The sequence below is a fragment of the Xiphophorus couchianus genome, chromosome 8 (assembly GCF_001444195.1).
Source record: "Xiphophorus couchianus chromosome 8, X_couchianus-1.0, whole genome shotgun sequence".
NCBI classification, from domain to species: Eukaryota; Metazoa; Chordata; class Actinopteri; order Cyprinodontiformes; family Poeciliidae; genus Xiphophorus; species Xiphophorus couchianus.
Window position 1 is genome coordinate 13,180,623 of NC_040235.1, and position 27,570 is coordinate 13,208,192.

General features: G+C 37.3%; 4 protein-coding genes across 4 annotated transcripts; 2 read left to right on the forward strand and 2 right to left on the reverse strand.

The window, feature by feature from the left end:
- Positions 1 to 295: 295 nt before the first annotated feature.
- Positions 296 to 933, reverse strand: LOC114149859 (heat shock protein 30-like). Its single transcript, XM_028025945.1, has one exon. It carries the CDS (start codon positions 917 to 919, stop codon positions 311 to 313), a length of 609 nt encoding a protein of 202 aa, XP_027881746.1. The 5' UTR covers positions 920 to 933; the 3' UTR covers positions 296 to 310.
- Positions 934 to 1,846: 913 nt separating this feature from the next.
- On the forward strand, positions 1,847 to 2,555 carry LOC114149207 (heat shock protein 30-like). Its single transcript, XM_028024853.1, has one exon. It carries the CDS (start codon positions 1,923 to 1,925, stop codon positions 2,535 to 2,537), a length of 615 nt encoding a protein of 204 aa, XP_027880654.1. The 5' UTR covers positions 1,847 to 1,922; the 3' UTR covers positions 2,538 to 2,555.
- Positions 2,556 to 4,122: 1,567 nt separating this feature from the next.
- On the reverse strand, positions 4,123 to 4,772 carry LOC114149915 (heat shock protein 30-like). Its single transcript, XM_028026029.1, has one exon. It carries the CDS (start codon positions 4,729 to 4,731, stop codon positions 4,123 to 4,125), a length of 609 nt encoding a protein of 202 aa, XP_027881830.1. The 5' UTR covers positions 4,732 to 4,772.
- An 845-nt stretch (positions 4,773 to 5,617) lies between these two features.
- Positions 5,618 to 6,383, forward strand: LOC114149746 (heat shock protein 30-like). Its single transcript, XM_028025799.1, has one exon. It carries the CDS (start codon positions 5,735 to 5,737, stop codon positions 6,320 to 6,322), a length of 588 nt encoding a protein of 195 aa, XP_027881600.1. The 5' UTR covers positions 5,618 to 5,734; the 3' UTR covers positions 6,323 to 6,383.
- The last annotated feature ends 21,187 nt before the right edge of the window (positions 6,384 to 27,570 follow it).

Below are 27,570 nucleotides of genomic sequence, written 5' to 3' on the forward strand. Positions count from 1 at the left end.
GTATATGATTTCTTAAAAATTTTTCCTTTGTGGTCTGTTGCTTGACTTTTTACATTTTCAGGCTTAAATACATACATTGTTCCCTTGTGTTTATATTTACCTTTACTGCAAAATAAAAACAACATTTTCAAAGTGTTATGTTTCAAAATGTGCTTAAATTAGTATTTCATCAAGAACGATGGTGGGGCAAAAGTAAATAACCATAACTTATTTCTTAAAACAAAGTTTAAACTTTATTTAACAAAGCCTTTTCCCCCAAGCAATTAAAAGTACAAAATCAGCATTTAAAAACAACAACAAAAAGAGATTATCATATTTCTTCCTCTGCTCTGCTGTCTTCTGACTGTGAACAAACACTCTGCTGTGGTTCCTCCTCTGAGCTCCTCTTGATAGCCAGCTCTCTCTCCGTCCCCTCGAAACAAGGAACTTTGGCTGCCTGGATGTGGAGTTTTCCATCTGGAGAAAGGTGGCAGCTGACGTCTTCATGGTTCACCCCTTCAGGCAGATCAAACTCCTGTCTGAACTCCTGCAGGCTGTAAGAGTAGGAGCATTTCCCATCCTCTTGTTTCTTCTCCGTCTTCCCGCTGATTCTCAGTTTCCTGCCCACCTGCCGGACTGACAGATCTTCTGGAGAAAAGCCCTGAGTGTCCAGGGTTAGGCCAAAGTGCTCTCCCTCTTTGTCCAGCTGGTAGGAGACTGGCTGCAGAGCCACGCTGCTCCTGAAAGGCTCTGTGTCCTCCAGGATCTGGCGTTGAAATTTGTCCATCATCTGCAGACTGCTGCGCAGCTCCTGTAGGTCTCTCTGCATGACATGCTGCTGGTAGAACAGAGGTCTGACCTCTGGCCACAGACTGCGTACAGGCCAGGAGAAGTCCATGAATGGACTGAGGACAGACGGGTATCCATGAGAGCACAGCATCTTTCTTCTGTTTAGTCTTGTGTCTTGTTAATGTTCAGGCATCTTTTCACTCCAGTGTTTCTAGTGTATCTTTCTGTCAGTCAGTGGGGCTGTCCCAGCTTTATATTCTAGGAGGAGGCTCTCCAGAGGCTTCAGGAAGTTTCTGGTAATTACCACACATTTCCACTGGGTGGAGCTCTTCCACAGATTTTGTCAAGTCATCCGGTTATTTCCGTTTGCAGCAGCATGATTATAAATGCTTAAATGAACTCTGCGTCGATGCGAATAAACATCTGATAATCATGTGAAATCCATTTCTTTTGTCTTTATGTGTCAGAGTTGTGACCATCATTTTCTACATGAAACAAAATCATGTAAAGAAAAAGATTAACCTGTCTTCAGTAAATGTTTTGTTTGAGCCACTCCAAATAAACTTTAATATCATTTGTACAATTTCAAACTTTTGCAGTAAGTTACAAAGGTGATTCCAACATGCAATGCTTCTTTTTTCTCCACAGCAAAACATTGCGTGATAATTTAAATATGTAAATAAACAGTAGTAAAAAAATTACCTCATATTCTGCATTGTTTTATATGTCAGACTTAATTTGATTGTTAGTATTTTATGACGTATTTGTTAAAAAGATAAAATAACTGTAGCTTAATGAATTTATTTATAATTTGGATGATACTTACATAATAGCTCATATGCATCTCATGTCAGAAATGTAACGTGCAAAATATGTATATGTACACTGATAGCCTATAAAATCAGAGAAGGGCCACCAATAGGAATAAGTTTATACGTGATGCTGAGAAAATAGTGACCTGATAAAATCTGTGAAACAGCTCCACCCAGTGGAGGTCTGTAGTAATTACCAGAAACTTCCCGAAGCCTCTGGAGCGCCTCCTGCTAGAATATAAAGCTGGGACAGCCCCACTGACTGACAGAAACATACACAAGAATCACTGGAGTGAAAAGACGCCTGAATAACAAGAAGACTCAAGATTAAATAAAAGAAAGATGCTGTGCTCTCATGGATTCCCATCTGCCCTCAGTCCATTCATGGACTTCTCCTGGCCTGTACGCAGTATGTGGCCAGAGGTCAGACCTCTGTTCTACCAGCAGCATGTCATGCAGAGAGACCTACAGGAGCTGTGCAGCAGTCTGCAGCTGATGGACAAACTTCAACGCCAGATCCTGGAGGACACAGAGCCTTTCAGGAGCAGCGTGGCTCTGCAGCCAGTCTCCTACCAGCTGGACAAAGAGGGAGAGCACTTTGGCCTAACCCTGGACACTCAGGGCTTTTCTCCAGAAGATCTGTCAGTCCGGCAGGTGGGCAGGAAGCTGAGAGTCAGCGGGAAGATGGAGAAGAAACAAGAGGACGGGAAAGGCTTCTACTCTTACAGCCTGCAGGAGTTCAGACAGGAGTTTGATCTGCCTGAAGGGGTGAACCATGAAGACGTCAGCTGCCATCTTTCTCCAGATGGAAAACTCCACATCCAGGCAGCCAAAGTTCCTTGTATCGAGGGGACGGAGAGAGAGCTGACTATCAAGAGGAGCTCAGAGGAGGAACCACAGCAGAGTGTTTGTTCACAGTCAGAAGACAGCAGAGCAGAAACACAGAACAGATCATAGAACAAAAATGAAAACATGGACTCACATACATGTTGATGTGCCAATAACAAGTTTTCTTGTCTTTCAATGTTGACTTTCTACTTTTTTCACTGCAGAAAATACTTAGTCAAAATTAGGATTAATACGATGTACGATTTAATCTTTTTCGGGGTTTTTTATTTTTTATGTTTGAATGGAAAACATTTAAAGTTTGAAATGATAACATTTTAACATCAGACATGTGAGGAATATATAAAAATAAAGTAATCCAGAAATAAAACTGTGTTTAATATGATTCATGAAATGTTCTAAAAATAAAGTGTTTGCAGTGTTAAATCCCACTTTGTTCACGTAAATCATTCTCTAACATAGTAAAGACTACTGTTCCTTGGGTCCACATCAAACATTACTATAAGAATCATTAACAGATGTTTAAAAACTAAAAAAATAAACATACAGGGTTAAACTCAGCTCTGTGTTTCTCCTGCTAGCAAAGCTAGACTAGACATTAGCCCTTTGTTAAACCATTAACCACTGCTGAGGACAGTTTATACAACAGGCTGTTTCATAAACTTATGATTTTTTGTAACATAGACATATAAAGAGATTATGTTCAATCATATTTCAGTACAAACACAACATCTTAACATAATAGCTTAAAGTGAAATTATTTAATTATTCCTGGTATGAATTTTTGCTTTGTATAGAATGGATGATTTTGTCAGAAATGTCACCAATATCTCTACATTTGCACCTAGTTTAATTACAATTTCAGATCAGCTTTGTCTCCACATTAAAATAAGTTAGTTGTGGTGGTCAGAGCATCTGATCAGGATGACCTGTTGGTACCTCCAAGGTTTTCCAGGCACAGCCCACTGGGAAGAAATCTCAGAGAAGACCCACAACTTCCTGGAGGGACTACAAATCCCACCTGGCCTGGGAACACCTGGGGAGTCCTCAGAATGGACACAAACTTTGAAAAGCAACATACCAGGGGCAGATGGATGGATGTATTGGATATTCTTACTAATGACTGCATGTGAATTTTCAGATTTTATTTTTTCAAGACATATTTGTCACAGGTTTGGTCTGTTTTTATTTCTTTTTCTTTTTTATATCAGATGTGTGGGATTTTAATATAATGTTTTAACGAATTTCACAAGTGGTTGGACTTAAACAGTCTTCATTTATAAGCTGAATATCATATTTTTATTTTAACCCTAAATTAGACTTTTGTAGCAAAAAAAAGAAAAAGAAAAAGAAAAGCACATGTCTTCAATTAAAGCTGATCATCCTGTATATGATTTCTTAAAAATTTTTCCTTTGTGGTCTGTTGCTTGACTTTTTACATTTTCAGGCTTAAATACATACATTGTTCCCTTGTGTTTATATTTACCTTTACTGCAAAATAAAAACAACATTTTCAAAGTGTTATGTTTCAAAATGTGCTTAAATTAGTATTTCATCAAGAACGATGGTGGGGCAAAAGTAAATAACCATAACTTATTTCTTAAAACAAAGTTTAAACTTTATTTAACAAAGCCTTTTCCCCCAAGCAATTAAAAGTACAAAATCAGCATTTAAAAACAACAACAAAAAGAGATTATCATATTTCTTCCTCTGCTCTGCTGTCTTCTGACTGTGAACAAACACTCTGCTGTGGTTCCTCCTCTGAGCTCCTCTTGATAGCCAGCTCTCTCTCCGTCCCCTCGAAACAAGGAACTTTGGCTGCCTGGATGTGGAGTTTTCCATCTGGAGAAAGGTGGCAGCTGACGTCTTCATGGTTCACCCCTTCAGGCAGATCAAACTCCTGTCTGAACTCCTGCAGGCTGTAAGAGTAGGAGCATTTCCCATCCTCTTGTTTCTTCTCCGTCTTCCCGCTGATTCTCAGTTTCCTGCCCACCTGCCGGACTGACAGATCTTCTGGAGAAAAGCCCTGAGTGTCCAGGGTTAGGCCAAAGTGCTCTCCCTCTTTGTCCAGCTGGTAGGAGACTGGCTGCAGAGCCACGCTGCTCCTGAAAGGCTCTGTGTCCTCCAGGATCTGGCGTTGAAATTTGTCCATCATCTGCAGACTGCTGCGCAGCTCCTGTAGGTCTCTCTGCATGACATGCTGCTGGTAGAACAGAGGTCTGACCTCTGGCCACAGACTGCGTACAGGCCAGGAGAAGTCCATGAATGGACTGAGGACAGACGGGTATCCATGAGAGCACAGCATCTTTCTTCTGTTTAGTCTTGTGTCTTGTTAATGTTCAGGCGTCTTTTCACTCCAGTGTTTCTAGTGTATCTTTCTGTCAGTCAGTGGGGCTGTCCCAGCTTTATATTCTAGGAGGAGGCTCTCCAGAGGCTTCAGGAAGTTTCTGGTAATTACCACACATTTCCACTGGGTGGAGCTCTTCCACAGATTTTGTCAAGTCATCCGGTTATTTCCGTTTGCAGCAGCATGATTATAAATGCTTAAATGAACTCTGCGTCGATGCGAATAAACATCTGATAATCATGTGAAATCCATTTCTTTTGTCTTTATGTGTCAGAGTTGTGACCATCATTTTCTACATGAAACAAAATCATGTAAAGAAAAAGATTAACCTGTCTTCAGTAAATGTTTTGTTTGAGCCACTCCAAATAAACTTTAATATCATTTGTACAATTTCAAACTTTTGCAGTAAGTTACAAAGGTGATTCCAACATGCAATGCTTCTTTTTTCTCCACAGCAAAACATTGCGTGATAATTTAAATATGTAAATAAACAGTAGTAAAAAAATTACCTCATATTCTGCATTGTTTTATATGTCAGACTTAATTTGATTGTTAGTATTTCATGACGTATTTGTTAAAAAGATAAAATAACTGTAGCTTAATGAATTTATTTATAATTTGGATGATACTTACATAATAGCTCATATGCATCTCATGTCAGAAATGTAACGTGCAAAATATGTATATGTACACTGATAGCCTATAAAATCAGAGAAGGGCCACCAATAGGAATAAGTTTATACGTGATGCTGAGAAAATAGTGACCTGATAAAATCTGTGAAACAGCTCCACCCAGTGGAGGTCTGTAGTAATTACCAGAAACTTCCCGAAGCCTCTGGAGCGCCTCCTGCTAGAATATAAAGCTGGGACAGCCCCACTGACTGACAGAAACATACACAAGAATCACTGGAGTGAAAAGACGCCTGAATAACAAGAAGACTCAAGATTAAATAAAAGAAAGATGCTGTGCTCTCATGGATTCCCATCTGCCCTCAGTCCATTCATGGACTTCTCCTGGCCTGTACGCAGTATGTGGCCAGAGGTCAGACCTCTGTTCTACCAGCAGCATGTCATGCAGAGAGACCTACAGGAGCTGTGCAGCAGTCTGCAGCTGATGGACAAACTTCAACGCCAGATCCTGGAGGACACAGAGCCTTTCAGGAGCAGCGTGGCTCTGCAGCCAGTCTCCTACCAGCTGGACAAAGAGGGAGAGCACTTTGGCCTAACCCTGGACACTCAGGGCTTTTCTCCAGAAGATCTGTCAGTCCGGCAGGTGGGCAGGAAGCTGAGAGTCAGCGGGAAGACAGAGAGAAAACAAGAGGACAGGAAAGGCTCCTACTCTTACAGCCTGCAGGAGTTCAGACAGGAGTTTGATCTGCCTGAAGGGGTGAACCATGAAGTCGTCAGCTGCCATCTTTCTCCAGATGGAAAGCTCCACATCCAGGCAGCCAAAGTTCCTTGTTTTGAGGGGACGGAGAGAGAGCTGACTATCAAGAGGAGCTCAGAGGAGGAACCACAGCAGAGAACAGAAGACAAAAAATTGTGGTGAACTCTGAGGAGTAAATCGGATCAGGAATTATTCCAAAAGTTAATCTCGAGAATCAAGTAGAGAGGTTTCAAAGAAGCATGGTGAACCCTACATTGTAAAAAAAAAAAAAGTGTCTCTAATTTATAGTAAAATGTGGGCACCTGTGGTTGCCAGAATTTTACCGTATTTATATGATAAAACTAAAGGTTACAGTATTTTCACGGTAAAATACGGAGCAACCACTGTTTTTTGTCCCTCCACAAGATGGCAGCAATAAACTGTCAGTGTTTGAGGTGATGGACCAGAGCCATGTAAACCTCTGACAAAACAATTAAGCACAAAAAGGAAATGTTTAATTTGGACCTAAATGGTGAAATGTGATTAGGAGATCACATACCACCGAGTCAAGATTTGCCAGAATCTCTGATTATCAATCTCTGATTGTCAAAATGGAAAGTGTTGGTAAGCAGCCACAAAACATAACTCTTACCACTACTTGATGTTTGTTTTCCATCAAGCCTGTTTGCATTAAATCTACACAACGTTTTTTTCTTAATCCAATGATTGTATAATCTCCTTTAAAACATTTTGCTGGTCTTTATTTTTATTTACTTTTTTCCTCAATGTTTTTCCAGAAATGACAGACATATTCCTGGGGCTAATGCAAACCTTGTGAGCTGTTTAACCACCAGATTGTAACTCAACACACACACACGCACACACACACACATACACACACATATATGTATGTATATATATATATATATATATATATATTTATATATATATATATATATATATTTATATATATATATATATATATATGAATATATATATATATATATATATATATATATATATATTCATCTATATATATTATTATTCATCTAAATGCGCCAGAGGAGCACGGTTTCTCAAAAAACTGATTAAAACAGGAAGAACTGTGTAATCATGAACAGAGACACTTTGGATGTGAAAATGAGTCTTAATCTGAGATTTGTTGTTTTCTTCCACTGATGTGTGTGCGAGTGGTGAAAACAGTTGGTAACCACTTTTAAAAACCAATGAGGATTCCCTTGCATGTAGGAGGACTCAGCTTTTCTCTGTTTCCCTTTCTTTAAAGGTCATGAAACTAAAGACCAAAGCAGCTGCTGTGTTAGCAAATGATAAGGAAAGACAACAAGAAAGCAGAAGAAGAAAAAAAACATGACAGATACTTGTTGAAATTCTTTTTCTCATCTTAAACTACTGACTCCAAAAACTTGAGCTCACTGCACTGAATCCAACTAGAACAAATAAAATCCGATTGAAGTGTTTCTATTACCGTAATGTTTTATGTAAAGGACCAGAAGTAATATATTTAGTAAGTTTAGTTATTCTGGGAAACAATATTTCACAGATTTTTCATTTCTTTTATGAATAAATGAATCTGTAAAGCACATACAACTGTACAGTTCTTACCCATTTATGTTTCTTATTTTTTTATCTTACAACTACAAATGTCAATGCATTCTTTTCTTAAATGCATTAACATATCTTAAGGAAAAAGGACATATAGTCTCCAAGATTTTTACAAATAAATATCTGAATACCTTAGTGTGCATTTACATTGACCCCTTTTACTCTGACACCCCTAACATTCACAGCAATCTGTTTGGAGGCAGATGTTTAGTTCAAATAATCTGCTATATGTGAATAACTTAGTCACGGCATAGATATAAATATATTTTTTAAAATATAGTTTTAAAAAACTATGTATTCTCACAATCACAATACAAACAGAAGCATGTTCATGAATAAGTTAGAGAAGAATTGTTTAGGTTTGTTTTGTTGGTAAAGATTTACCTTTTCCCTCTCAGTGAAAAGGGAAACAGAGTTGATGCACATAATTTGGATTTTTTGTCTGGAATCTAGTGGAAAGTGCAGAAGAATTCATGAGAGGATTCACAGCAGAAGAAGTCCTGGAGGTGCCAGTAAACAGCCTTAAGGAGAGAACAGAGAGATCCTCCAGGTGGGTCAGAAGCTGTTCGCTCTGGGAACCAAGTTAAGCTTTTGCTCAGGATGTTAGCTCAGTGAACGTTTGACTCTTCCCCTCTTAGGATGTAGGACCAAAGACAAGCAAGAAAATGTATCTTGCTGAAAGAATAAAGAATGTTCCAGTTGATAAAAACAACACACGGGTTTTAACCAAGTTGATTCAGACTTTGTTAGTTCATTTGAGCTTGATTCTCGTTCGGGGGCTCTGGCTCTTCACACCATATCTTTATCACTCGGTTGCACACTCTTGTACACCGACTCAGCTCTCAGAGGCACACACAAGAAAGTGTTTTGCCACGTTACATAGCCGTTAGGAAGAAAAGCTTCTTCAAAAACCCGGGTTTACATTTCCAGTGAAAAAAGAAACCATGAATTTCTAAGAATACCAATCTAAAGCCAATGCAGCGCTTGAAGCTTTAAGAGACCTGCACTGTTAGGATTCTCTTAGATGAGAAAAATCATTACTTTGCATTCCAGTCTTAGTAACAAGTTTTTTTTCCAAACATTTTATCATAAAGTCTTTATACTTATAGACAAACTAAATTAATTTTATGGAGTTACAAGGTTATACCCTTCTCTACCTTAAACATACAGCAAGAGCAACTGTACAGTTGAAGAGTTTTTACCAAATCAAATTCTTGTGTTTGATGACTTTCAAATTCCAGACTTAAATCTTATTAAGAATCTGTCACACAACTTGAAAACTGATGTTCACAGGTGCTCTTATTCCAATCTGAGAGAGCTGTAGCTATTTTGCAAACCAAAGAGGGTGGGGGAGCATACTGCCACAATAGACCTTCAGCTGTAGTTGAAACAAAAGGTGGCTAATTCATACCGCACTTTTCAGAGTTGTATTTTTGCAACCCACTATCCTTGAAAAACTTGCTAAGCAAATAAATTTTACATTGGGACTGATCAAAAAAGGAAATGCTTGCACAATCAGGAGACGGTCAACATGTTGGAACTGAAGAGTACCAGCAATGGAAAGTATGAATGTGAAAACCTCTGTAAGGTCTATATGAAGGGAAATTCCAAATACTGTACTGGATATGTGTTGCAAAAATTTCTCTTAAAGCGACTGTGTGTAGATTTTCTACAATTGGGCCAAGATTTAATCACAACCTGGTTGTTCTAACTAGGGCTACAGTTTGAAATGAAATCTTCACCGTTCCTGAAGCGTCATCACACCAGCGTCTTGAAGACGACCACAGTACATCACACGTTTTAATTTCCCTCCAGTTCACAAATATATTTGCTACTTTGTGTTGATGCTTCATGTAAAATCCCAATTAAACAGATTGGAGTTTGTGGTTACAAAATAGCCAACTACTCTTGGCTATAGTAGTTTTGGGCACTGTAGGCACTGTGTATCAGTAGGAGATTTTCCCCTTCACTTCCACCACAACACAGAGCCAAATATTTGGATGCAGACAAATTAGAAAACTTGTCTTTATTATGCCTGGGAGAAAACTACTGAGCCTCTTGTGTTGTTTCCTTCGGGGCTGTGAGAAATGCTCAATAATGGCCGAGCTAGAATGTCAGTAAAAGCAGCCTGCAATTTAATAGGGATAAACTGTGCATGAAGCAGCTAATCTGCCCAACTGTTATCAAAGTAAACAAGAAAACCACAATGGCAAAGGCTGTTGAAATATCTGCTAAAAACAAACAAAAAAGAAATAAACTTTTATGGAAAACAACAAAAATAGATTTGAGGCATTTGTTCTTTATTTCTACACTGTTGAGTCTAAAGATTACATGAAAAAAAATATATATATAAACTAGGATCCAAATGAAATTATTTTAGAAAGAAATCAAAGGGCAGAACACATAAAACTGCAGGCAAAATGTCAAATGGCTACAATGCAAAATGACAAAGAGCTACTGATTACAGAAGGCTGGTTACTAAGCCAGCAATATATGGAGTTCAGGAAATAATGGTGAAAATCTTCTGTTAGGTTGAAGAGAAAACAAAGGTTTATGGCAGAATCTTTTTGACAGAAGACCGCTCATCTAGCAGATTTGACAAGGTCCAGTTCAGCCCATTCTGTGTGCCGAGGATTCCTGCCACACAGAAGGGATCCATTGTTAATGTTTTGTGCCACACCTGTGCTCCTCCTGTCGGGACAAATCATAGACCTTCCTATGAAAAAGGCCACTGAGAGACGATCTCAGTGGCTTGCAGACTCAAAAGAGATCTCACAGTTTCCTTCAAACCGCCACAATATGGCAATATACATTTACCATATTACCTTCAAAGGCAGTGTCTTCAAAGATGCCACACATTTCCCCCTTTGGGAGTACCAAACGTGTGTCATTACAACGTCTAGTAGGTTTTTTGTTTTTTCTTACAAAGGACAAACATGTGTTTGGACAGTCCTAATGGCTCCCATTATAACCAACATAGTAATATACAATATTACATATGTTTCAGTGTAATTTGATATGAATTGGAAGTTCTTGAGATGACTTGTTGACATCAAAAGTCTCAAATAAAACAGTTATTTGAATCAAAACTCCCTGGCTTTGGGCAAAAATAGTATTTAATGTCTGCATTTGCATTACTTACAGTATAATGCATGCAATATTGTATAATGTGACTGTTTATTACACAACCTCCTGATAGTTGTCAGTTTTCTCTGGTAGCTGCAGAGTCAGTGACGTTTACTTTTATCACATGTGGCTTAGAAAAGAAAATTAGACTTCAAATAAGAGTCATTAAAGTAAAAGCTGTCTTATTTTGCAACTAACGGGGCATCAACTCCTGTGAAATAAATGAGCTCACACTCCACAAAAACATGAAAGTGGATTGGAAATGTAACTAATGGGAAAGTAAAACTCTGGGGTTATTAAGTATGTTCCCGTTTCCCCAGCTGCGAGGTAATCTGACAAACTGGCCTCAGCTGTTGTGTCTTCTTCTCTGGGGGGAAATGTTAATTCTCCAAGCCTTCCTAGTCAAGATTCAGAGACTCTGCACGGCACAGATGTCTGTTGCCTTCAGCAAATCTAGCACAGATACTTCTAATTAGTTCATTAAATAGTATTTGCTTGTTTAGAAATAAAAAATGAAGCTACTAAAGCAGTTCCATTTTGCAGACCATGCTCAGGCATTTACTGTGTCCGCTCTGTCTTTTCAAACCTCCAGTCGGTTGTGGCAGAAGGACATTCTCATTAAGCCAGGATCTACTGTAGGTTTCCTTCTTTTAATGGGGAGCTTTGCTTTTCTCTTTTTTGCACAGAGTAAAGGATTGCTACACAGTTAGCAGCAATGCACAGCCAATGGTCTAATGTAGCTACATGCTTGGTACAGAGAAGCGATTAACACAAAGTCAGTGGCAATGCAACCAGTAGGGTTCCCTTCTTCAGAAAACTTTCTAACAACTGGCAAAATAAACAGAGCTAGACTGTAGTGGTTTATATCAGAATGAATGTAATGGATTTTATATGTGTATATATTTCAAACTGTCCATTACTGCTCCATATAACCACTAAAACTCTGAAGTTGAATGATCAGAGTTTGTTATTTGTCCATGAATCAAGGTTAAAAGCTGAAGCCTGACAAAACCTTAATAGTCGTAAAATTATATTTCTTTAATTTTGGCTTATAACATTAGTAAGTATTAGTAACACTAGCTGTTATTGCTGGGTCTTCCCAGTCTTTCTTCACACCGGAAACATTTTGCTAGGTTTTTATCTATTACTTAAGGTAAAAACATACCTGTAGGCAAACATTACCATTAAAGTAAAACAAAGAAAAACAAACACACATAGGAATGCATCATCTAACTTGATCTGGTGCCACGGATGAAAAATAAAAGTTATCTAAGGGAAGTTCCTGTCTTGCTTGCCTATCCATCCCATCTTTGCATATTTATGATGAGAAGCACTAAGAGCTGGCCACACAGCTGCACCAACATCTGTGAAGCATATGCTACTGCAGCCACTGCGCATGGGGAGACTCTCAGGCTGTCATATTGTATGAACAAAAGTGGAATTCCTTATTAATAATTTAGGGAGTTATTTGTGTAGAAGACGTAAGTAAAAATCTGCCCAACTTTAAAGAAGCAGAAGAGTTACTATAATATCTATAAAAAGAAAGCAGATTTTACATTTGAGAAAAGTTTATGAAATAGTAGATTGTTTGTAACAGACCACCTCAAAGTAGTGTGTACTCTGAAGTGTAAGAAATATGATAAATGGTTTTAATTTTTTTAAAAAATAAACTTCTGAAATGTGCGAAAAATATTCAGAAAGAAATAAAATCGCTCTTAGCAACACAGCATCAACATACAATCATCTTAAAGGATGCTTAGTAACAATATGCAACCAGAAGCAAATGTGCAAGAATGTTTTTTTTTTCTATTTTTCCTTATGAAAGTGGACAGAGACAGTGACAGTAACAGTGAAGTGAATGCTACCAGCGGTTGCCTGGGAAAATACAGAATGCCAGTGTTGCCAAAGAGCTTTAGGCAATGTGTTGGTTGATGAGGATAGTAGAACATGGCCTTGTTATATGTTTGTTCTTCAAAATTAAATACATAAATATCTCTCGCAACTCCCCATCTTATGAAGCAGGTGGGTGACTCACATAGCATTTGTTCTTTGACTTTATTGTTTGTTGTTGCATTCATTTGTCAACAAATCCAATATTTTTAGCCATGCAATTATATAGGGTTGATTACTCTTCAGCTGAAAATCGCTGTGACTTTGGGAATTGTGCAGTTTTTCAAAAAGGGGAAGAAATGGAACAAATCTTTAGAATTACCTTTGTTCTCATGCAAAAAGTCAAGATGTGTGCTGAAACAAAATACAGGCGTTTATTTAGAAGTTCTAAAATGTTTTACAAAGTAGCACTGATACATATATGTTTGTATTGTCGCTGGTTAACATAATCCAAATAATAATAATAATAATTTTTAAATGCTATGAAATATTAATTATTATTCTGTGTTCAGATTACATTTTTAGTCAAATAGCTTGTTTACTCAAAATTTACAGTTTAGGACTTGGGCTTTACTCGACGTCTTGACTTTGAATTCAGTTTGGAGTCACGTTGGTACATGACTTGAGACTGTAGTAAAAATATTTAAGATTTAGTTGTGACTTTTCTACCAGCTTTATAAATCTAGACACAGAATTTCTCACAATGTATCTTTGCAAAATAACTCCACCTCAAAATGCCCCTACTTAAATACTTTCAAGTTTCTGTGTGCTATTGCAAAGTTGAGGAAGCATTTGGAGCATATGAATATTAACTTTTGTTGACTGAAGAGGCATAGCTCCGTTTTACGATATAATGTTTGTTGTTTTTTTAAATTTTATATCCGTAAGCAAAACAGGAAAGTGAAGGGAGATGAGCACAGGATAAAGCAGACCTTCCAGCATTGAGAGGATTGGGTACTGAGTGGAAAAAAATACATTAGGCTAATGGATGATGTCAATGGACTGGTTGTCAGCCCCCACAGTCTCCAAACTCCATCTCCAACCTCTGCACACTAATACGCCTACCTTCCAAGGCAAGCCGGACAATTGCTAACCTTCCTTTGAGAATACACTATATGAGATGCTTTTATGGGCGCCGCTTTGAAGAGTATCTTCTCCTGATCTGGAGAAGGTTTATATCATGCCATAGATATTGTCAAATAGCTTTAACCAAGCTCAGCAAACAATTTCAAATAACCGATTTGTCATTTGTCTGCTTAGGCTGTAGTTTCATCTTTAGTAACAGTGGCACAAACAACTTATTTCAAAAGCTTTAATTAAATATCAAGGTTTTGTTTGCCTCATTTTCCAGATTTTGTTTTGCCCACATTTTGCTTCTAGCAGCAGTTGCAGAAAGCAACATTAGTGTCAGTTTTACTCATTGTGAAGTTTGGATGATGAGAGCTTCATTAATGCTTTATGGTTCCAGTTGAATAATAAATGTCAAAGCCAGAAAAATACAGAAAAGTCAGTTTTTACTACACTTTATGATAAAAAAACCCCAATGACATAAGTTTTGAACTTATGTCAAAACTTATGTCATTGTTGAACTTAGATGACATATTTTTAACCACTCAGGCCTGTCTTTACTTATCAAAACATTTTTATACGCTGATTTCCCAGCTCATTGCTCTACCATAGGTATGCATGAGTAACGTGAAACTTCCCTAAGAATACATGAGGTTTCTACTCCTTAATGCTGAGTGCTAACCAACATCAATACCTAATCATCAATATAACAGAATAAATGATGAGGTTGTCTGTCCACAGTGCTGAACATTGCTGAGTGGGCCACACTGTGTTACAATTTTAACTTGACGATGCGGAGCACTGTGCTCATAATCTTTGCAAATTCAGTCAAACTAAACCCAGAATGTGGTTGTTTTTCACAACAAGGCTCTTAATCTGAACATGTTTCTCCAGAAAACAAAAACAACAACAACAAAAAAAACTTGTTCATTTATTTTCTTGCCTTCATTGTTCTCCTTATGGCTAAACACAATGCCAGTATTTGTCTGGTAGCTCATTGAGACATCTAAACTTCAGCCTGAATAACAAAAAAATTATTCAGGCTCAGCAAATAAACTATGCACAATTTGGAGGTGTGTGCAGGTATTCTGTTGTTGAAGTCTTTTTCCTTTTTTGGCAGCCTGGCAAGATCCTTTTAATGCCTAGCAAGTTTAAATGTCTTTCCCATTGAAGCTTCACTATTGCATCTAATATTGATTAGGAGAGCTATATTTAAATAGACAAGATAGTGTTTATTTTCCTTTTTTGATGAAAACAAAACAAACTTCAGTTCTTTTTAATTCCAGCTTTTATCACTCAGTGAGGCGTTAATGTCAGAGATGTTAACCTTTTATACACCACTTAATGCAGTCACTCTTCTTAGGAGTCACATGTTACAGGACCAATGGCACATAACAGATTTTGTGTTTTTGTCAGGCAGTAAAACACAAGTCTAGTTAAAAATAATAATCTACAGACTCGGTCACTTATTTCCGCCTTCTTCCTGTAAGTGCTGATGGGAAGTCATAACATGACATTCACATAGCCGATCCCAATCTCACACAGCCTTGGGGAGCTATAATCACAACAAAGTCCAAGCGTTGGGGAAATGGGGACACTACTGAGCTGTCTGCCACATTCATATTATCACTGCAGTGGTTGGCAGCTGACAGCAACACACACAGCTCTGTGAGAAAAACAGCAGAGAGGAGGATCTCTCACCATAGCCAGTTAGTTTCCATAGAGAGAGGATCGATAAAGTTAGTGAGATTTACTAAAATGAGAGGAATGATCCATCACACGGAAATCTGCTCTGTTTCTTCTTTCAGTCTTGTTTTTTTTTCTGTCTTTGAAACTAGGAAATTGTTTTCTGTGCTATTGATTTCACAAGTGAGAATGCTATGTTTATACTTTTTCACCTCCACCCACTGTAAAAAAGCAAAAGTGCCATATATCTGTTACAAAGCCGCTCAGCTCCATCCCTCATGCTTCTTCATGTTACATCTGAACCATTTTAGTTGCACAGCATGTTGTCGACTCAACTATGCAAATAAAATTATTCCTGTGAGCGAGGCAAAACTGATTTCTGTGGTATCTAATGGCATTCACATGACACTTCTACCTCTTGCAATTTATCCTCCTACTTTGTTTTTGGTTATCTGTTTTAAACAAGCCTTAAAAATGCTTTAAACATACTGAACTTTTTTTGATTTTGTCATGTCACATCCTCAGTTCCACAAATTATTATTGAACAAAAGTAGGGCACAATTTTAAAACAATAAAGAAATGTAGAGAGTGAAAAATGTGCCTTTTTAAAATAGTTCAAAACGAGTGATATTTGACGAAGAACACCAATTTGGAAGCTAATTCTCAATTGAATTTAGGTCGGAACTTTTAATTGTGTCTTTCTAGCAAATGAGTGTTTCAGTCTAAACTATTTCATTGCAGTTCTCACTGTATATTTATGGTCATTTTCCTTTTGGAAAGTGAACTGTTCTTCCAATAGAAACCCTACACACAGTATGATGCTGCTACTATGTTTTAAAAGAGCGGGTTGAATGTAGTGTTTTTCTTCACATAAACCAGAGCATCTTTATCCTCATGTTTGCTGTGTCTTCATTATATCTGCAGTTTTTGCAAAATGACCATGAGTCTCTGATCAATGCTTTTCTTGTCCTATCAGCTTAGACTAGTGGTCCACATCTTGGTAGCTACATGTGGTATACACCTATCATTTTCAGATGGTTGAGAGAATAAACTTAATAAAAAAAGAAACTTTTCAGATCTTTATTTGGCATAAAGTTTAAAAACAATTTCCGTCCACTTCACAGCACTGCTTTGGTTTTATACACCTCTCAAAATGTGACAGCTTTGACGTTGCTTTTCTAAAGTACAGACTGTAAATCTATAGAGTCCCAGATTACGACCTGAAGAAAATGTGTGGCTTTCATTATGTGCAAAGCTGAGCCCTTGAGATCTGAAAGGAAAATTACTAATTATTTTTTGGTTATTCACGCAGATTGGATTTTCTTTTTAATTAAGAAAGTGAAAGAGATTTCTGTTTATGCATTAATTCTGAATAACAGCTAAGTTACGATTTTAAAAATTGGCTGTTTAATGTTAATGTTAAGATTAAAATGATTAAAGTATTTTAAAGTGTATGATTGTTTAAGGACAACAGAGTTTTTTGTGAGGCTTGTATTGAAATGTCTCCTTCATTTTTAAAGGTTATGCTGAGGGCTGTCAATCAAGGCTTAAAATTCCTCTGCCAACACGTCAATGTCTACTGGTGTCTCATCACCTTCCACCATCCATACATTTTTGTGCTCATATGCCCTCAAAATTATGCCCATTAATTTTGTAATGTGGTGAAATTTGTGAAACAAAAAGATGATAGAAATGAATCATTTCACAATCCCTGACAATGCATCATAGTTCATTGTTTTCTCAAGTTCTGCATTTCCCAAGTTCAGAATTAAGAAAATGTTTCTATGATGAGCATCCTCTGTTTGCTTGATTTCTACCCTCATCCAGTCATTTAGGTGTTCTAGTGACCTAATGTTTAAAAGTCTCTACATTATGTGTTGCGTAAAAATGTCCAAATGGACTGAAATCAATATGGCAATCATCTGTCTGACATCCTCTGAGTCATCTGCAATATGGAGCTTCACCCAGCTTCCATTGAAAATAAACTGAGCACATATTTTTAGCCCAGTTGAGAGCAACAAAAAGCTTCTTGGATGCCTCTGAAAATGTACCACGGCTTCCCTGAGGGAATCACAGGCGCTGCTTCAATAGGTCACAGACATTTCTGGTGGCCTGGTCACAGATAAAACACTTTTTTCTTTTTTCTCCGTTTGGTGGAATCCAGCATTTATACATTACAGGCTGACTGCTTGTGTGGATATTCTCAGCAATGTGGATGGCATGCTAATTTGTTTTGGAGGGAAGTGACATTTTTCTAAAAAAATATTTTGAAGAGTGTGTCTAATTGCTTACCTGAAAATATCCCACTACCAGCAAGGGTTTGCATCCCAGCAGCTTCTGCTCAGCTGAAAATGATAACCCCAATAAAAGTTGTAATCTCAGTAGAGCTTAGGCTATATTTTTGAGGCAAAGCACAAGGACAAAAGTTTTTCTTATTGGACCTTATTGTAGAGACAGCAAAAACTCACAAAAATCTCTTGTAGACATGAACTAGAGAAACAACGTGTTTAATGACAACGTACATAGCTGCTTGAATCCTAGTGGATGGATTAAACCTTTCCAAATATTAATGCATAGAATTTAGAGTAAGGATGTTTGACAGAACATAGGTTATTAAATTTATAATGTTTCTTTGTCAAATATGGTTTGATCTTGCAGCACAAAATCATCAAATTCATTTCCATTTCAGAAAGTGTAGAAAACGTATGGAGGTAAAAAGCACACAGAACCCAAACACAGCTAAAACTAACTGAAGATCTACTGAAAATATTTTTTTTCCTTTTTTTTTTTTTTGCAATGCCAAAATCAGGAATCCAAAACTAAACTCAAATTTAAATCAGTTAAGTAAATATGTATTTGGCACTTTCTCTAATGAGGATGTTAGAAAGTAAGGAGATTTGTCACTGAAAAGTGCTTTTAAGACCTACCAAACTGGCATAGTGTGCAGGGAATTAAAAGCACTCTGTTATGAGTCATGAGGGCTTGTATTCCACTCAGTGGGAAATAATCACAGAAACTAATTCAAAATACAACATTTTTGCCCATATTCATATTGATGTTAGATGTCTGCACTGATTCTATTTAATAATACATATCTACTGTGTGTGCCTTTTTGAAATGAGCAACCTCTAGTTAATTTAGGATCAGTTTGACAGAAAATTTTATGACAGTGCAGTTTTAGTGGTGATTAATCCAAAGTAAGGCCATCACACGTGTCACCTCTAAACTAAGCAAAGTGTAGGGTAATAAAAAAGGAACCTAACCTTTTATGGAATAACTCTACGTTTAAGTACTTGAGCACATAAAGTAAAATGTGTCATCAATTTTCTAGGTTGAAATCCGGAGAATTTATCATATCAAGGTCAGAAACAATCTGTCAGCAATAATGGTTTCCATTATCTCACCTGTTTCATATTTCCAGGCAGAGCCAAAGCAAACGGCAAACCAGACACAAATTGATGGTTTTGATGATGTAAATTTTCAGCTTTATTCAATTTATTTGATTTAAAGGCCTCACCACACATACAGATAGCGGAGCTGAAGGAGTTCACAGACAAATTGCATTTGCCCAGAAGCCACTACACTGGTGAATTTGTCTTTTTGTCACAATATGATGAGTGGAAAGTGCAGTCAGTAGCTGCAGAACTACCCTGAGCTATAAATAAAGGCAGACATTCTCCATTTATCAAGGGAAAAATATTATTCCTCACATTTATTACTCTAATCTAATTTATTCTAATCTGATTACTGTAATCTACAAATTATTTTTAAATGAAGAAGAAAACATTAATTTGCCAATTTTGTTCTTTTTATTTTTGTTTTCCTGCAACAATATGCCAAATGTTGGAAAATAAACTTTTTAGACCATTATTCAAGCACTTTTATCTCCCACATACCATCTAAATTCCCTATAAGGCATAATATCAACAAAAACATATAGAGTTAGTGGGCATAAGAAGGACAGGTTGCACAGAACTGGACAAAAGCACATTCATTATAGTACTGTGATGATGGATGAGAAACAGTTCTGGAAATTCTAGCTGAAAAAAAAAAAAAAACACATTTATGCTTTCATGGATTTTCCTGGAAATTTTGTCACAAAGCAAACCTAATGGATGGAAAAAATTCAAACATCTGTCTCATGGGAATTTGGTAACTGTAAACAGCAAAGTCACGCAGTGAATAACATTAAACTCTAAAAGTCCCATAAGAATGTAAGTAAAGCTCTTCTTTGCACTTCAGTAATGTACAACTTTGCTTCAGTGTGTCAAATATAATCCATCTAAAATATATCAGAATGTTTGTGGTTGAATAAACTTTTGCAAGTTATTTTTTAATTTTTTGTGTTGTTATTGAATGATAGCATCATTGTACAACAACACCCAACATGCAGCAGGATTTAACCTCAGGATGCTCTGAAAACACGGAACCCTCCGATTCAGAACTTCCTGCATCTGCTGTTGTAAACAACAGTCTTAATTAAATAAGTGCTTAGATCTCCTACGTCAGGTTTTGTAGAGAGCTCCATTTAGAAACCCTATTGACCATTTCACCAGTGCGTAGCCATTTTGGCGACAGAAAAAGCAACACAACATCCTTCACACTGTTACTGCCATAAGTGGGTGTCCATTTCCTTTCACATTAAGACGTGGTATAAAGGAAAGTGTTTTCATCTGCCTCCTCACTTTGCACAAAAGCATATCCGTCTTTTATCTAACCCGGTGACTTGATCAATTATGCATGCAGGCTAAGCGCGCTTTTCTTACTCGAGCATACACAAGTACCGCGGCCTGTTGCCATAATGTGGAGCCAATATTTTTGGATTTTAATATCAAGGTGTCTTCTAATTGGTACTGAAGTCATCGTGGCAGCTTTGAGTCTAATCAGTAATGACAACATGTTTAAAAGCTTCACTGTGGGTGAAATCTATATTTTAATTATACCTTCTGCTCGACACATGCTCATTGCAGTCACAATGTTGTGAACTGCAAAAATTTTACCACCGATTCAACTTTTTTAGATTTTCTCTCATTATATATACGTATATCTATCTTTTTTTTTTTTGTCATATTTCAGCTCAGATCTTCAAACGAGCATACTACTGCTGCTATAAAGTTCAGATTATTACAACTATATTTTTGGATTGCATTCCATCCATCCATCCATTTTCTGTGCACCCTTGTCCCTAATGGGGTCGGGAGGGTTGCTGGTGCCTATCTCCAGCTACGTTCCAGGCGAGAGGCGGGGTTCACCCTGGACAGGTCGCCAGTCTGTCGCAGGGCAACACAAAGACATACAGGACAAACAACCATTCACACACAAACACACACCTAGGGAGAATTTAGATAGACCAATTAACCTAACAGACATGTTTCTGGACTGTGGGAGGAAGCCGGAGTACCCGGAGAGAACCCACGCATGCACAGGGAGAACATGCAAACTCCATGCAGAAAGACCCCGGCCGGGAATCGAACCCAGGACCTTCTTGCTGCAAGGCAACAGTGCTACCAACTGCGCCACTGTGCAGCCCTGGATTGCATTCAAAAATGTATTTGTTACCTTACTTTCAGCCACAACCTAAGTTTCTAATTTTAACAACCAGGTCAGATCCATCCGGATATCAAATATTATCATGACTTTAGGAAAAAACTGTGTTTCAGAGTCAAGAGATATGACAGCTGATGCTTCTGAGCAGATGACAGCATCAGAACCAAGCAGCCGCCAGCGTGATCTCTGACTTTTAATATCCTTTGGGCTCCTCATGTGCTTCCTAATTAAGACTCCACCATAGTTGTTCGGTTGCTAACAGTGCAAGGCAGATTTATTTTGCCTGTTTGCCATTTCTATGGCTTAACTGTTAAAAAATTATGAATATGTTGATTAACCCAGCTTACAGAAAGAGGGGGAAACGAGTTTCAGTTCAAACTTCTTTAACACTTCTGTGTTAAAAGTCTACAAAGGCACAAGCCACACAGGAAGTTCTTTCTGAAATATCATCCATTATGATATTATTATGTGTTAATAACTTATTAACTTATTAACACATAAGTTAATAAGTTAACTGGATATTTAAATCAAAAATGTTGATAAGTACGTGCAGGATAAACTTTTGGGTATAAGAGGAAAAACATTGATTTTCTGGGCTGAATGGATCATGACCAAGGTTTTATAGATGAAATAACTTTTTACTCTGTCAGTTGAAATTTTGTCGAGTAATTTTGAGTAATTTTAATCATTTGTCTACAACATAGCATCAGTTTACCATTTCAATGCAGTTCTCTTAGATCAGTTTGAGGTTTGGCTGTGACTATAGGCCACAACAACATCTTGATACTGAAATTTTTTTTAGTCATTTAAATTGTTTTGGTGATCTGAAACATTGAAGTGTGACAAAAATTTTTAAAAAAAATCTGAAATAGAAGAATTGTGGAAGGAGGCAAACCGTTTTTACAGCATGGTATATGAAAAGGTAGTGAAAGTACAATATAAAATCTTACCTGATATGTATTTTTTAATTATAAAATATCATAATTAAAGCAGGTATTTGGGAGTTCACTTTTTTGTACTGTTGTAAAATTTGTAACATGAGTTACGGTACTTGCTAACGTGCAGTGATTTGGGAGGCAGCTGTACTGTAATTGTGGAGGATGTGCGTAAGAAAATAATTAGATCATTGAGACATTGTGTTTTGCCTCCAGCTGTCTGGTTTTCATTACTTTCTTCTAAATGGGTGTGTCAGGCCACTGTTTGTTCATCTGCACAGAGGTTCAATTATGTATTTATTTGTGACTGATAATTAACTCAGCACTGGGTGATTTCCATTCATTAGGTATTGGATGTGATTTTATTCAGTACTCGTAGGAATTGCCTCTCACTGGGGTACATGCAAAATAAAGCAAAAAGTAATTTAATTTAGATGGAGATTCTGAATAGTTTGATGCTTTTCATTAGCTTCTGGGATAAAGATGAGAAAATCAATACTTATGCCACATTGCTGGATTTTACTTTTCATCTTTGCTTCTTGTCTTCAAACTCTATGAAATGTGTGACACCATGAGATGGCAGCGGCCCAGTCTGCCCAGTTACAGTCTTCTCCAAACAGTTGGATCCAAAGTGTGATGTTTCCATTACAAAAGGAGCCTTATCAAATATTAAATTATGCTAAAATGCTCTGTTGGGCAGCTGCCATGGAAATATGGACTGCAAACATTATCTCTGTCTGATTTCAGACTGATTATCTACTCATGAAATAAACAGGGAGGTGGTTCTTATGCACACAGCTAATGGCTTTTCCTTTCATTACTGTCTTCCTAGTAGGGCTCTGAAATAAGCCATAGTATGAAGAGTCTTCATAAACAAGGTACAAAAACCCCCAAAACAGATTAAACCTTTCCCCCACGCCTATTCTTCTGGTTTCTGGCAGTAAAAAGAAAAGAGAATTTCCACCTGACTCTGCTGGCTATAGCCGTCCCGTTTCTGTCACTTCATGCCTTATTAATTATTATTAATTAACCCTGTCTGGTCCTTTACAGTCCTCAGTGGTAGAATCGCAGGATCCGGTTGGGGCTGCAAATCTCAAAGCACTCCTGTCTGTGGTGATGAAAACACACAAAAGGAATGTATTCCCCTGTCATCTCTTTCACCATTTTCTACTCTTTTATTCTATATATAGATACATATATGTTAGTGGAAAATGTGTAGAGATGCTTAAAGCAGGTTGTGAACCAATACCCCAAGCTTTCTCACAGGCCACATTCCATCATCTGAAAATAGAAATAGTATGCCCTAAATGCAATACTACAAAGGAGGCATTAATCAGAGGAGCAACCCAGAGATTGCAGATATCCACAAATCTCTTTTCTACTGGAAGGAAGGAAAAAGAAAGCTACTGTAAAAAAAAAAACAACAACAACAAAAAAAAAGAACAAAATCTTAAAAAGTTACATTGCATTTTGGAGACACCCAAAATATGTGAACGAATGTGCTCTGATTAGACAAAACCCGATTTTGACTTTCAGGTCTGACAGCAAATTACAGTACTATCTGCAGAGGAAAACTAATATTGCACATTGCAATGAGCCCATTGAGAAGCATGGGAGTGGCAGCATCATGGTGTGAGGATTAGTGAGGGGAAGTGAAAAATACACCCCTTCTGACTCAGTTAACTTAGCAGAGGCAGCTCTCGTGGCTCCCAATAGTCTAAGTCTCTAAGAGTCTTATTTTTAAGTTACATTTAGTCAGTTTGAATAATGTATTTGTTGGCAAGAATTTTCTAATCAAGTGTTGATAAAAATACTAAGATTGTTTCAGAATAACTACTTTTGTGGGCAATATCTGCAAACCTTGAAGTTTATGTATGTCCAGCTATCAAAATTCAGTAACTTGCACACATAAAGGAAATGCATATCCAAGCAGCACTAAGGTTTGCTTTAGTCCAGGAGCCAACATCCTCATAAATCTGGACCTACTGGCTGTAGGCACTTATTGGAAAACACAATCTCTGCTGCTTGGTGCTGGATGACTTCTCACTCAAATACACAGTGCAATTTTTGCATTTGAAGTGTGTGGTTCACAGCCACCAAAGAAACTGTGATACATATTAAAAGTTGAGCCACAGATGGTCATTTTAATTTTGGGTCGAGACTTTGAATCGTTTTTACGTACCCATTTTAGCGCCATCATTATTTCCCATCAGCTTTTTTCCTTTACCTGCAAAGATTCAAGACAAAAAAAAATACAAAACATAAAGCCCAGAGAAACTTAAGTTCCAAGTGTATTGTCGGTAAACATATCACCATGAAAAATGCATTTTATCCTCCCCCTATGTTTTCTTATTATGCAAACAAGTTCTCTTTTCAGTTCTGCATTTCAAGCATTCAATTTTTCCAAAGGGTTTGCCGCACGGTGGGAACTAAATTAAGTAAATTTACTTGCTGTGCTGGCGAGAGTCACAGGCTGCCCCTACTGCTTCTCCCAGGCCATAAATAGGCAGAAACCTGTGACACATTTAATTAGATTCAAAGCTCAAGCTGTCAGTTGTTGTGTTTTGCCATCCCTTCTCGTAATCCTAATGGATCCTTGTGGTTCGTAATGGCTTGACGTCAAACACGTTGTGTCAGCTCTTAGGAACAATGCTGAATAATTGGCCACTGTCAACACTCATAATGAATCTGCTCCGCTAGAAGAAGATGGCAAATTGTCTGAGAAACAGAAATATTTAACTGACGTCAGGATTTGATGAAGTGACCATGAGCTTGCATACTATATTTTCAATTTAGAAACAGCCGAGGTGTCATTTTCTAAAGCAAAAAAAAAAAAAAAAGTAAACAATGGTCCTCTGTCACAGCAAATCCCCAGATTGCCCCTGATAAGTAGCAGAAGAAAGGACAGAATTCCTGTCAAATAATTGATTTACTGAGAAAGCTGAGGCAACATCATTTACCAGGAGCATCTGGATAAAATCCCTCCAACTGCGCTTAGTAAAAGAGTAAGTCACATGTCACTGAATTAGCACAACTGTGGGACAAAAAGCAGCTGCGCTCGAGTGTCAGACCTACAGCCAGATGAGTCTGTGGTCTTCGTTATTAGTTTTCCAGAGATGGGCTGGTGGATAGTATATTAGAATTTGACAGTAGTGTATCGGATTTTGACACTGAGATTAAAATCCAATTACTATTTCATTTCAATGTGTAATGAAACCACGACAGCAGGATAAGCTCAAAGATATTGGTAGTCTTAAAAAAAAAACACAATAATTACACAGTACACAATCATTTCCTCATCTGAATGAACCGGACCTTCTCTGAGAACTTAATGACATGAGGAGATCATCATTTAAAAATTGCTTGAATATCTCTACAAAGAAATTTGGAGCTTTTTACATATGCTATCAAGTTATGTACTTCTAAATTTTTTACTAACAAATGTGCAGTATATCGAGAAGTTATTCACAGCGCTTCACTTTTCCCACACTTGGTTATGTCTCCACCTTATTCCAAGCTCTTTTAAATTAATCTCTTTCCTCAAATTCTACACTTAAATACTAACTTACGTAAATGTGTTTTATTTATTTTTTATTGTTAATAAATATCCAAAAAACTCAACAAAAAAAAATTCCACATCATAATAAAGGAATATTTGTGTGCAAAGTTTAATGAAATTTGAAATAAGACTTTAACAGCAAAGTGTGGAAAAGTGAAGTGCTGTAAATACTTTCTGGATGCACTGTATGGCCATGTCTCCATAAGTAGTTCATAACATCATATTGTATTGCATTAACTAATTGGTTCCCTGTGCCTCATAAATAGAAAAAATGACTGGCTCTCCTTAAAAAGACACATTTCTTCTCACTTTAGTTGCAAAATGAGATGCGATCAGGTTTCTTCTTGTTGCTGAAGAGAAAATAACCGCTCTGAAAAGACTTTGATTGCAGCGTCCAAAAATCTATCTCCATCTGGAATGCTATCAAGCTCCATCTACACTGTGAATGGACTGTTAATGCTGACAGACCGGCCAACTGAGACTATTACGGCACTTCTGCCAGAGGAACTGAGACCATTATAGTTTGGATTCCTAGCTTTTGCCATTCAGGAAATCAAGGTTCCAAGACTGATGCCACAACTGACATTTGTCTTCATTAAGGGGCCATTTGTTAAAAGCCTTTTCAAAGAGTTTAGAGAATTCAGTTTTTGCTCCGTGAAGTACCCAAGATTTGTGTTAATGATCAAAACTCAAGGAAAAAGTCTTATGGCTAAAAGATAAACTTCTATGATTCTACATGGATCTACTTCTGTTTCGAGACAAACTATTGCAATGCATCATGTTTTATGGTGCAACCCCACCATAAAACATGATACAAGTTGTGTCATGTTGGGGGGGGGATACTTTTCTTCAGCAGGAATGGAGCAGGCAAACACATACACATGTAACATGATAAACTGTCCATGCCACATCTTAAAAACTGATGTTCCTTGACTCTAGCAAATCTGGTGTCGCTTGAGCTATTTTGCAAAGACAAAAACTTTAGTCTCCACATATGATGGGGTAGAGACATACCCCAAAAGACTTACAGTTGTAAATGCAATGAAAGATGATTCGAGAATTGATCAAGTCAGAAGAGATGAATGCATGCCACCGTTTTCAGATCGTTCTCTCTAAACACTTTTGAAAACCTTGCATCCTGTTCCTCCACCTCATATTCTGCATGCACTATTTTGTTTTAGTTTGTCACATACATTCTGAATTTGCCCTAACCTGCAGTCCATCTTTACATTTATTTAGCATGTTCTTATTATGTCTGCTCATTTGCCCCATCTGTAAATGTCTATGAAGGTTTTGCAAGGCTGTCGGATCACATGGCTCATATTTGTTTAGCTCTAGCTGTTCTCTTCAAAAGATTTTTAATATACTTCTAATTTTTTCCATTTTCAAAGACTCTGTCAGGCTGTACTTTTACATGTTCTACAAATCACTTCAAAGACCGTTTCTACAATAACTTTTTCAAGCACTGTGAAGATTTTTTCAAGCCTTAATGTCTTTTCTTAGCGTCTGTCCATTCTTTGTTCCTAATTATGACAGCATATTGTGCAATGCAGGTCTTAGAAAACAAGAAAGTGTAAATTTAGAGATGTCAGAATTTAAAATAAATATCTACAGCAAAGGAACAGAATCAGAATCATGCAGTGCAGGAAAAGTGACCAATTACACTAAAATCCATGGGTCAGTCTGCACTCAAGGCTTTATTAATAATGTATGTCTCTACATTTAAGGCAAGAGGATATGGAACAACAAAGTGCAGCACAGTGTATTCAGATGTGCATACATTAGCCACATATTGTTCTTGAACTGGCGCAGGAAGACAGGCTTTTTAAGTGGCTCTAATGACACTGACCCAGCCTTCATCATTCTGAGCCGTCCACAGTATGTGTGTTTTATATGTGTATGCATTGTAGAAGTTTAAGCAAATAATTTAAACTTATTCTAAGTGTTGCGAAGACTTACTGAAAGCAGAGTAGGAGCTTCTTAAAGAGACAGAGGTA

What these genes read in the sequence shown, in the direction of transcription:
- LOC114149859 (XM_028025945.1), bottom strand. Translation starts at nt 919, where the DNA reads ATGCTGTGCTCTCATGGATACCCGTCTGTCCTCAGTCCATTCATGGAC.
- LOC114149207 (XM_028024853.1), top strand. Translation starts at nt 1,923, where the DNA reads ATGCTGTGCTCTCATGGATTCCCATCTGCCCTCAGTCCATTCATGGAC.
- LOC114149915 (XM_028026029.1), bottom strand. Translation starts at nt 4,731, where the DNA reads ATGCTGTGCTCTCATGGATACCCGTCTGTCCTCAGTCCATTCATGGAC.
- LOC114149746 (XM_028025799.1), top strand. Translation starts at nt 5,735, where the DNA reads ATGCTGTGCTCTCATGGATTCCCATCTGCCCTCAGTCCATTCATGGAC.